Genomic DNA, 12,354 nt, shown 5'->3' on the forward strand with positions numbered 1-12,354 from the left:
CCGTAGCGTGGCTTAAAATGGAGTAGTTAGTGAAGGTATAAACATGGCCACTACCACCGTAACTTAAGGGATATTAATTTTGGATGATCCAAACACAGCCACGACTATTTTGGTTGCTTTTGGAAGTGGTGAAATTACTAGATGGGAAATGCCAAAATGATTTTTTTTTTTTTAAAATAAAAATTTTCAGAAATTGCCTTTGAGTTTTTCTTTTTATTTTATTTCTGATGAAACAGAAAAAATGCCTTTCAGTTTTTCTCATCCCTTCTTTCTTCTGCTTTTTAAAAAACTCTTTAATTTTATGAAACAATCAATTAATTAATTTAATTTATCCCTTGACGAGTATACATAAACGATAGGAGTATATTTTACGAGTAACTTTTATATTTTATATATATTTAGCTTATGCATTAAAAAAAATGTTAACACGTGAGGTGTGATGGAACGGATGCAATTTAAAAGGAAAAAAATTGAAGAGATGATTTTATCCACTTTGCATTTTTCTTTCCCTTCCGAGACCCCATTTGTGGGAATATAGTGAATACGTTGTTGTTGTTGAACCATTTATTCTCCCGTTTGTCTCATTTTCATAATTCAGAATTTGTAGAGAAACACGCGTTATCAAGTAGTATGAATTTTGCTTAAATGTTTTTTTTTTAAATAAAAGAAAATAAAAGAGTTGCAAATCCACTATTTACATGAGAGTAATAACATCATCTACTGTCACAGAAGAGAAGGCCAAATATTGAGGAACCCCATACATTTATTGACTAAATAAATGAGGACATCATTCATTTGTAGATGGGATAAGCACTAAATAGCCATCAAAAGATCATTATTTAAATTGGAATTTCTATCTTGACTCCACTTGTCTCATCTTTATACTTATATTTTAATTATTCAAATAGGTAGGAATAGTGTTAGCTCATTACTAATTGACATTTTGTTCACAAAAGAGAACCTAACATTTGGTCAAAATTTCCAAGTCTGACGCATTCCTCAAGATAAAGTCTTGGAAATTGCAATCACAACTGAGGAAAAAATGGAAGAGCAAGTGAAATTGTTGGGAACTTCTCGTAGTCCCTTTAGTTACAGGGTAGTTTGGGCTTTAAAACACAAGGGTATCAATTATGAATACATAGAAGAAGATCTTTCTAACAAGAGCCATGATCTTTTGACATATAACCCTATTTATAAGATGATCCCAGTTGTCGTACATGCTGGAAAAACCAATAGTTGAGTCCACAGTCATTCTTGAATACATTGAAGAGACATGGCCCCAGAATCCTTTGTTCCCGAAGGATCCTCGTGACAAGGCTGAGGCTAGATTTTGGATCAAGTTCGGAGAAGATAAGGTAAGTTAGATTACTTCAACTTTAATTTGACATGTTAGTATCCATATGTTTACTTTAGATTTTGGGTCTTTAAGTGGGCGTTTGGCCATAAAAACTTTTCATTTTTTTTCACTTTTTTTGCTTTTAGCGTTTGGCCATAAAAATTATTTACTTTTTTCCGGAGTTGTATTCCGGAATACTAAAAACAAGAAAAACTTGTTTTTCAAAATTTTTCAATTTTTTTCACCTTTTTACACTACATTTCACCAAAAACTACAATTTCAAAAACTATGGTCAAACACAACTCCAACTTCAACTTCAAAAATTCCAAAACAAATGAAAATGTTTTTGGTATTTATGGCCAAACGGGCCCTTAGATTTCTTAGAGATCTATATGTCAGTAGAAAATACAAAAAAATTCGCATGACAAAGAAACTAATTTTTGTAATATAAGATAATCAAGAGCTTAATAGATAGTGAAGACTCATATAGTCGACCCCAACTTGCTAGATATTGAGACAACGTACATAGTTGTTTTTGTTGTTGTTGGCAAGTGTTGAATTGTATAGATTAACTCATTTAAGATTTTAACGGTTGATGACTAACACTTCCGTTCTTTATATTATCGATCTATAGCATACCCTTGGGTAGATTTAATAGCCGAATTTAATTGGGCCCAATATGAATATTAGACATTGGGTGGTTTTTATTTTTAAAAAAAGGCTTAATCATTTTCTTGCGTGAAGGACATGAAGTTGTTTGTTAACTAGTGAAAATGCTCGCGCTTCGCGCAGGCACGAAAGACATATTCAATGAGTGAATTTACAAATTATATTTCTTATATGTAACTTTTACAGGAAGGAAGAAATAAAAACTACAAAATGAAATTGTTATATAGTTTTTTTAGAAAGGAAGGAAATAAAACTTTCAGGTACTATTTTTCCTTTTCAGTTTTTTAAGTTCAACAAACAATACATTCGAGTTTAGGAATAATATAAGATAAAATAAAGTAAAAGATAAACATATAGTTGGTTGTTGGAGCAAATAATAGGAAATCATTAATAATAATATAGGATCATCAAATTTTGTTACCTTTAATAGAAGCATTAAGACAATTCTTTAGATGATTTACATGAAATAGCATAGTGAGCTTTCATAAAGCCGATTCCAAACATTTTAGAATTAAAGCACAATAAATTGTTATCGTAAGAAAAAGGCAAAGAGCATAACTTACCTTTAGATTATAAGGCCAAGTTGGGTTATGTATGATCCCATAGCAATACTGACTGTCTTTCTACAAAATTCAATTCAATGAACATAATTTTAGTTCATACTTGTTTAGAAGAGGATAAAAGAGAAACTAACAAAGTAAAATTCATAAACAAATAGCAAAATGTACTCACCATATTGATTTTTTTTTATACTCAAGATATTTAAGTGCAAAACTTATCAATCAATCACCAAAATCTAAATAAGCAGATGGTTATTCAAAATCTGGTTTTCTAGCTGTAGGTTTTGGAAGCAATGAAAAGAGATTTATAGAACTTATTCAATAATTAGGCAATAAAAAGAGATAGAGGGCTTTCTGACCGTAAATTTTGGAATAAGGTTGAATGCAATTAATTGGCTTAGTGGCTATGACTTTTCAGGAGCAAAACCAGCCTCATTTTTTTTACGTTTTCCGGTCATTACTCATTTGCGTTAAAAGCTGATTAATTGAAACTAATGATTTTTATCACAACAATGCCTCATCAGTTCTTACATTGATCTTAAAGACCTGACTTGATTAGTGAAACGTGGGCTTTAGTGCAAAATTTATTTGGTCAAGCTTTTTAAAGTCATTTAGTTAGTAGATTATGCATAAAAATGCAAGAAAAATTCAAAAAAATTCAAAAAAAGATAAATGTCAATAGAAGTCATAGAGAAGTGTCACATAGGATTGTCTATGCGTAGCTTTATCTTATATATAGATTGTGTGAATGCCTCATTACAAAAATTGAATTAATCTGATAATAGTCAATTTTTTATATATATATAATAGGCCTACAAGAGCTATGAAGTAACACATTATTATTTTGATGCAGAGCCCAGATTTTTTCCAAATATTTCACACGATAGGAGAAGAACAAGCCAAGGCAACTGAAAATGCCAAGGAAGTGCTGAAAATTATAGAACAACAGGGTCTTGGAAAGAAAAAGTTTTTTGGTGGGAATACAATTGGATTAACTGACATAGCCTTTGGTTGGATAGCTTTCTGGCTGGAAGTCATACAAGAAGCTGCTGGAGTAAAGGTCTTTCAACCAGACGATTTTCCTCGTTTACAATCTTGGATTAACAACTTTAAGCAAGTCCCTGTAATGAAAGAAAATATTCCAGATCGGGATGCACTGCTAGATCATTTCAAACGTCGTAGAAAAATGGTTGTTGCATCAAAGTCAGCAACACAATATTGAGGATCGGACATATATATTTTTCAACTGTTGCTAGAATGGACCACACAAATTTGGCTGATCTATGCGTATTCTCCTAAGACAAGTATTGAGTATTCTCCCTGTTTGATTGAGTCTTGAACTTCTCCTTGTTCTTTTTTTGAGTCAGAGTAACAATCAGAACATGTGAAAATGAATCAGTGTAGAGTGAACTGTTTCAAACCTAGCTTTGTATTGTGAAAATATCACAAATTGGAACCCCTTTATGAGAAGGGTATACGTTTTGGACATCGATTTCATGTCATGAGATGAAATCAATGTTTGGACATGCGATTTTATCTCATTAGATGAAATCCCAAATAGTCCAAAAAGACATGATTTGGGATTTCAAAATTTTAAATGTAAAACTTGACCTATAAGTTTATATTTTGTAAAAAAGACTCATAAGTTGGTAGATATTTTTAACAATTACTCCCACCAATCATTTATCAACCTTATTAACTTCTACCAATTGTTATTTATGTTCGTGCTATGTGAGATGATTATATTAAAGAGTAGTTACATTACTATTTATGTTAAATTTTTCTTTTTATTGAACTAAAGTTTGATCAATTGATGTTGTATTTTTCAAAAAGGCCTTCTAGTAGCGTATTAATTTTGTTATAAACTATGACTTGCTCATTTGGTAAGATTGTATAAGAATTGAGAAAGTTTTGATAGTTTTCACAACTTGTGGGGTTTTTATGCCTGTAAGAAAAAATACAACTTAAGAAATTCAAATTCCATGTCCAAACATGATTTCAAATCATGATTTCAAATCATGTCCAAACAGCTCCTAAGATTTTAGGCTTGTTATGAAAAAATTGCATTCATGACAAAATAATCAAAGACATAATATTTTTCACCAGCCAAGGCACCATTTGTGTTAACACGATATCTCACAAATTCTTCCGTCATGCATAATATATTTTGTTTAATGATTGTTGTTGTTTGAGTCAAACATCGTACTTTGCCCAAATAGTTAAGAATTTAAATAAGGTTAACCACAGTTGGTAGCAATTTGATAAAATGGTTGAAAATACACAAGCAAGTTAATAAAGGCTGATAAAGAATAAATAGTGAGAAAAAGTAAACTTATGCCAATTATGATGAATAACAACAATGGATTTCTCCTTTGCCAAGAATGAACAAGAGCTTGATGATCAGAGAATCATAATAATAATAATAATAATAATAATAATAATAATAATAATAATAAATAGAAAGTAATCAAGAATAATCTATTTCTTTTTTAGTGAGTATTCGATGCCTAGATATACAAGTGAAAGTACTATTTATAGGTATTTGGTCCTGTCTGGTGCCTTTCCCGTTGTGTGTAGGTAACGACAATTATTAATTGCTGAATTAATGATTGTCATTTAATCCCTTGATTCTGGCTGTTAGAAACCGTTTTGCCGTTACTGCATTCATTCTATTTAATGCGTAATCAATAGGATCTCATATGTTGTTCCCGTTGGTGTTCTCTTCGTTGACCATGTCGCCGATTTTAGCTACCTCTCCGTAATTACTATGCTCGGCATTACCATTAGATCTTTCTACGCCATTGTCTTAACTAACATGTGTCAGTCATATGTTGGTCCACGTGTTAGTTGTAATTTTTACTCATACAGATAGTCCCTCACTTTTTCGGGTTCATCACAAAGATGTTCCCAAAGAATTTGTTTTTGCCGATTTTTATCAATCTTTCCTTGATTTGAATTGTTTCATTGTGGAATAAGAAACGTTGTAACTAACGTTAGATCGTGGCCCACTACCGTGATGGGTACGTGGCATAACCGCAGAAGCTGAAAAGACTCGTATTAATGACGAAGTCAAACGTGGGGCACGTGATCGTTGCCATGCCCTTCATTTTCTCGCCAGTTCCCGATGTAATAATGATTCCTCTATAAGGCGTACTTTTACCCTTTTATTTTTGCTTCCAATTCACGCTTTAATTGTTTGAATATCTTTTGCTTCTTCTTCTTCTTCTTCTTCTTCTTCTTCTTCTTCTTCTTCAACTTCTTCGATTTTCAACCCTGTCTTCTCCTTCGTCTTCTCAAAACATCTTATTAGAAAAGATCGTCATTGTTGATGCTCTTCCTCCCAATGTGGGTGTTGAAAAACCTAAGAGCAGATTACCTCCCAAAAAATTTATGAGCGATGCTATTGTTGCCGCTGCTGCTTCCAGGCTTTCATCTTCACCAACTTCTGATGTTGGTGATGATGAAATTGACATGGTAAATATGAATCTGCCTTCTATTGATAGTGTGATTCCGAAGAATCCTTCACATACTACAGATTTAAAGATTGCTCTTCCGAAAGGCGATAATCGCGATGTTTCGGTGTTAGATGAAGAAAGGATGGTTTTAGTTTCTTCAATTACTTCTCTCGTTACTGAGGAGTCTCTTGATTCTATTCGGGAACGGTTTCACTGGACAACTCGTAATCTTGACATCGTAGTTCCCGAAGAGTATATGTCTGCAACTACTCATCATCCCGGATATTCTACAGTGTATATCTTCCCTTTCACTATCGGCTTTACTTTACCTCTTTCGCCGTTGATAGATGAATTTTTTCGCCGTTTTAATATTTGTGAGGCACAAATTACCCCCGGGGTTTGGCGATTTGTTTCAATTACTTGAACACGTTGCTCATCTTGCCGGGGTAGATATTACTCTCGATCATGTTTTATATCTGAATTCGATCTGTTTTATCCGAGGCTCTATGATTATGTTTAGAGCTCGGGGATCTAGTAAATTGTTTGAAGATCCCGAGGATGGTCATGATCAGCGTTGGTTTGACGAGTTCGTATTTATCTCTACCGCACAACTGGTGAGCGGGGATGCTAGCACCTTCCCAGAGATATGGAATGCGAGAGGTAATATTATTTTTCTTAATTTTCTTTATTACCACAATCTTGTCTTTTTAATCTTTCCCTTCGTTCAACAGCTTTTAACCCTATATTGGTTAAACCTTCGAACATAACGGAGTTTACCGAAACCGTGATTCAAGCTTCAGCGAGTGTTCGTACTCTCAAAGACATGAAGCCGGATGGAGCCTCTACGAAAGGTAGAGGTAAAGATATTGAAGAAATATCTTACTATGTAATGGCGAAAGAGTTTATTTTATATTCATTTTTTTCCCAGGTCCTTCAAAAAAGGTGAAACACGTAGCAAAGAAACGACTGACTCTTCCGAGTGACGAGGAGTCGGCATTAGAAAAGATAAGATCTCTTACTGGTAAGAGGTCTAATGCCAAAATTAAGGATTCCAAGGCTGTTGACGAGCCTGCCTTGAAGAAGAAAAGATCGAGAAAACAATCTCTTTCGGAATCAACAGATGTTGTTCACGAGAAGATAGGAGGTACGCCAAGTGAGTTCAAGCTAATTGACGAGAGTACTAATTCTGAAGAAGAATCTTCTTTAGTTTTACGTCGTAAAAGGTGGGTTGAGCTTCTAATTTCTTCTGATATTGTTGTCATTTCAGATGAATCTCCGATGAAGGAGTTGGAGAAAACAACTGTTACTGAGAGCCATAATGAGGGTGATACCGCGGTTCCCGAGGTGAATATCACCGATAATATTATTTTTGAAGTTGCCGATAAGACTAAGACCTGTCTTCCTGGTAATATTGATGTAGCTAAAGTTGAAGTTCCCTCTCGTGAAGCGGCTGTAGCCGATGTCGAAGGCTTGGTCGATATTGAAAACATTGATGCCAGTGTTGTTGGTAACCCAACCGGTACTTCTACTTCTCCTTTTCAGCGGCGAGGAACAAGTACCCCTAGTGTTCTTTACAATACCGCTCAACCCGTTTTCGTTTTTACTGTAGCCGATAAAAGGAAAATCGCTTGGAAAGAAGGCAATATCTTGCACGGGGTTGATCCTCGATCTCAACTTGTTCAGGCGGATGATCCCGCCACTATATGGATGAAGTCTTTTGTTCCTCTTACCATCAACCGTAATCATTCATTTGAACTATCAGTTGAGGATAATCTTTTGGCCAATCTTCACATGATGAGTCGCTTTGCTCATAACTATATTGGTCCTACAGAGAATATGATTTTGAAAAATATGCCTATTCATCAACTGGACATGGTTGCCCTCGGGCTTATGATTCAGGTATAGGTTTTCACTTTCCTTCTTCTTTTTTCTTCTTACTTCCCTTCATTGTATACTCTGATCCTTATTAATTTTGATATCGGCCCAAACATATTTGTGTGGAAGTCTCGAACGTGTCGAAGGTGAGGCTAAACTCATTCAAAAGCTTCGCGAGAAAAATGTCGTACTCACTTAGGAAGTGAAGATTTTGAACAAGGAACGCAACTCCTCCGTCGAGGAGTTAGAAAGGGCCAAAGCAGAAATTATGGCACATCGGGCTGATGAAAGAAATTTTCGAAAGCAAATTGCCGATATCGAAAAGAAAAAAGCTGAAGCTTTTCACATAGCGAAGCAGGAAGAGTTAGCTATTAGCGATCTGAAGCAAAAATTAGTAGAATCGAATCAGTTAAAAGTTGATCTCCAATACAAATTGTGGGATCAAAATGCCAAACTCAACAAACTTGAATCTTACTTTAATACTTTGAAATTGAAGAATGTCAAAGACTTTGGAGAGCTTGCACAGGCTTTGATTGATTTAAATCAAAATAAACATGATATTCAAACTCTCTGAAAAGAGTTGAGGGATAAAGATCCGGATCTCATTAAGAAAAATGTTATGTTGGCGGAAAGCCACAAAAAATTCTCGGAGTTTATGGATCGTTTTAAGAAATTGCGTGATTACGCAAAGCAACTCCTGGGTCGGAAAGACATGTACAAACAAAGAATTGAAGATATGGAGAAGGGTTTTGAAGATGAAAAACAGAAAATTCTCAGTTGGGCTGTTAACAAAGCTCATCATGAGTTCTTGAAGACTTTCAACCCTTCTTCTTTTGATCATGCTCAGGCTCTCGCCGCTGCTGAGCAGAACATGAAAGAAGCCAATGAAATCCTCGGGTATGATGCAGAGGATGAATCTATGGTTGAAGAGGAAATGATTGAGGAGGAAAATGATATTGGTACCTCAGATGAAGTGGATATATTATCCGGAGATGCAGCTACTCCTTCCCCTGAGGATACCGTAATCGGGGAGGATCTAAATGTTGATTCCAATGTCGGGATGTTTCCGAGGATCCTCCTGTGCAAATTGCCAAAGATGCCTCTCTTCCTTCTTCATCGCATGTTTCTTCTTCTCATGTTTAAATGTTTGTACTTTATGTCTTCCTCTTATAAGGCTTTTTCTTTTATGAACAAAATTTCTTTCATTCATGTTTTGCTTTTATTAAAAACATCTTCTTGGAAGTTTTCTTCAATTAAAACCTTTCACGGGTGATCAATCCGATTAAGGATTTTAATATCAGAATCCTTGTAAGATTTGTCATTTTGATGTTGCCTTTTCGGGAAGTTTGCTATAGTTTACTGAGTAGCTCAAATGATTTGAAGAAATCAAGTCATCGACTTTGACTTTCCACACAAACAATGAATCTTAACTGATGTGTTTCTTTTTCAACAAGAAATATTAGTTCAAAAAATATGAGATGTTGTAAACAGACTTACATGTCAAAATTCTGCCATTGTTAACTCGGAGGTGTTTTTAACGGAATCAGAATCTTCCGGCATTATGAATTTAATTTAAATGATCTGTATTACTATTGTGTATGTATGATCGGAATCATGGATACATTATTTGTATAATTGGAAACAGTGATATGTATGTATGATCGGAATCATGAATATACCATACAAGCTTATAAAACACAAAGATCATGTAATAATCAATTTCATTACTAACATGACTATAAGTTTACAAATCGATCCCGGAGGCCTTTCTCATACATTTTTGGAGCGATAGTCTCTATTGTCGGCCCCTAGTGATAGTCCCCCATTGTTTGTTTTGAGGTACGAAGAACTAAGCAATGATACCCGTAAACCATTCCCGTACATTCTACTTACTGCCTCGTTAAAAACCTCCCCGGTAAAACCCAAATGGGATAAAAGCCAGGTAAGGGAAAAAGAGTACAGTTTGTCGAATGCAACTAGATGTTAGGAATGGAAGAGCTTTAAATTTCTTATATTGTAGTTGTTGGAGAAAAGCTTCCCATCCAAGGTTTCTAATTGAAATGCTCCTTTTCCTGCATCAGCTATAACCCTATAAGGCCCTTCCTAATTTTCTCCTAGTTTGCCCTCGTTCGGTATCTTAGTAGTGTTGACACCCAATTTTGTCCCTCCTTTATTTAATTTACTCGGGCTTCTAAATTTTATGACGAGCTAAACACTTTATTTTTCACAATATTTTATTGCCACTACTATTAATATCACTACTTTTATTTTCAACATTATGAGCATTACTTTATCACAAATTTTAAATGTTCGTCATCGTTTCATTTTCGGGTTTGGAATCGTTAAATTAATTACAAGACACCACTTTGTGAAATCTTTATTTTTCTGCATATTAATTATTAATCATCTTCACATAGTATATATTGTACTAGTTATTAAATTAGAAATCCAAGAATAATTAAATAGAGGTGGAAGAATCAACAATTTTCACCTCATAAGCAATTGCTCGGAAGTATATCAATGTTGGACTCATTTTGAAGCTCGTTTAAAACAACGTATTATAATTTTTATTTCATCAAAATATTATTTTACAAGGGGTAAATTCTTGATAATAGCTATCTACCCCAAAAGAAAGAAAGAAGAAAAAAGGAAAAAAAAAAAACTTTGCATTTGCATATTCGTCTGAATTCCATTCTTCCTTTTTTTTTACTGCACATGCTTCTTTTTTTTAATGCACGCTTCTTCTTTTTATTTTTATGCATTCCACTCATGCTCCTCTACCCTACCTCTCTTTCTCTTTTTCCTTTTCATCATGACCACCACTACCGTTTGCCTCCCCAACGTCTCTCTTTCTGCTCCTCACCCGCTCCTCTCTCTCCTCAAATTTCCCCATAAAAAGAGGACGTTTCTACCTTCTTTGGGGGAGGGATTGGGATGAGCAAAAAAAAAAAAACCTAACAAAACAAGATCGGGCAGTGGCGAAAGAAAAGAGAAAAAAACAGACCGAAAAATCCCCCCTCAAAACAGATTGAACACGATCTGAAATTCCCAAAAACCCCCCTACAAACACAGGTTTTAATCGCCTTCAATTTCCCCAGAAAAAGAACAGCCTTCATTTTTTTTTTTTTTTGGGAAACATTTCTTGAAATTCAACCGAAAGGAGGGATTGAACACTGATTGGGGAGATTATTGTATACGGAGTATTTTGTCACCGAGCCTCAAGTTTCTTTTATCCTGGTCCTGATTTTGTTTAAAATCAGAAAAAAAAAAACACCTTTTGTTGAAAACATAAGATTTGTGACAAAAAATTAAGTTTTCACAATTCAATTAACTTTCGTCGCTGCTCGGCAAAAGAACTTTAATTACAACAAAGACATTTTAACTTTCGATTCGAGCTTTGAATCTGTCCATACGAGAGGGTAGATTCGAGGCTTCGACGCTCAGTTCACTGCACACACAAAAGGTAAACCTCGATACATTTATCGCTTCTAGCCTTTGCTTCCTGCTTGAGTTAAATTTTAGTTGATTCTGCTATTTTGCTAGTTATGTAGTTTCTTTGTCGTCACATTGTTTGTTTGACGTTTGGGAGCTGTTAGGATAGAATAACAATTGCTAATAGACAAATTTGAAAGACATATACTGTAGCTTGGATGTTTAGACTGAGTTTCAGGATTTAAAACCTATGTAGAGTCGAATATACATAGGATATACCGTGGGTATACATGCGATATACCTCTTATATACACACCTTGGTGTGTATATCTTAGGTATACCGTGTATAAGGTTAAGACAGATCGGTATTGTCTCTCTTTTACTCTGTTTGTTCAAATAATATGCCCCGGGTATAAATATAATCCGCTCGGTTTAGATACGATGAAACGGTTGTATGATATGTCGGTATTGTTTACTGATTTGATTTAGTCTATGGTTTCTGTTCTACGAACAATCCTATTAGCAACCATGTATCAGGCCTAGTTCCATTTTTAGTCTGATTAACATGTTTATGTGAAAATAAACATGTCTTGAACATAATCCCTGCTATACCTATGTTTAAAATAGCCATCCTGTTTGGTATATGTTGCTGCCCCCATATAATTTGAACGCATATTAACGTCTTCTCTTTCTGTACACAATGCGATTCTCATTGACATTCTGGGATCATGAATTTTCACCAAACTGGAACAAAATTGTTTTTCTCATTATCGGCACCATCTGTTTTCACATTCTACACTCTCATGCAACTCATATTGTGCTTTGTTGAGCATATTATATATCTGCATCTACTCATCTTTATATGCTAAGTATACTTGTATCGATTATATATGTGTGTACATGACAGGTATACTTTAGCCTATACATCTTCATAGATATGTATACATGAGATGCACTTTGAATATACATATTATATACATAATCTACTGATTTGTTTTTTTTTTATATTTTTCATGTTTAATCTTAT

General features: G+C 34.4%; 1 protein-coding gene and 1 pseudogene across 1 annotated transcript; both read left to right on the forward strand.

The window, feature by feature from the left end:
• Window positions 1-897: 897 nt before the first annotated feature.
• Window positions 898-4,435, forward strand: LOC132610125 (glutathione transferase GST 23-like; annotated as a pseudogene).
• A 1,761-nt stretch (window positions 4,436-6,196) lies between these two features.
• LOC132609001 (uncharacterized) lies at window positions 6,197-7,148 on the forward strand. The gene is made up of 2 exons (XM_060322833.1): window positions 6,197-6,680; window positions 6,752-7,148. The coding sequence occupies exons 1-2, from the start codon at window positions 6,368-6,370 to the stop codon at window positions 6,964-6,966; spliced, it is 528 nt and encodes a 175-aa protein (XP_060178816.1). The 5' UTR covers window positions 6,197-6,367; the 3' UTR covers window positions 6,967-7,148.
• The last annotated feature ends 5,206 nt before the right edge of the window (window positions 7,149-12,354 follow it).

This window comes from Lycium barbarum, chromosome 9 (assembly GCF_019175385.1).
Source record: "Lycium barbarum isolate Lr01 chromosome 9, ASM1917538v2, whole genome shotgun sequence".
NCBI classification, from domain to species: domain Eukaryota; kingdom Viridiplantae; phylum Streptophyta; class Magnoliopsida; order Solanales; family Solanaceae; genus Lycium; species Lycium barbarum.

Coding starts and splice junctions, on each gene's coding strand:
- LOC132609001 (XM_060322833.1), top strand. CDS start 6,368: ATGAATTTTTTCGCCGTTTTAATATTTGTGAGGCACAAATTACCCCCG. Junction 6,681..6,751: donor AGAGATATGGAATGCGAGAG/GTAATATTATTT, acceptor TTCGTTCAACAG/CTTTTAACCCTATATTGGTT.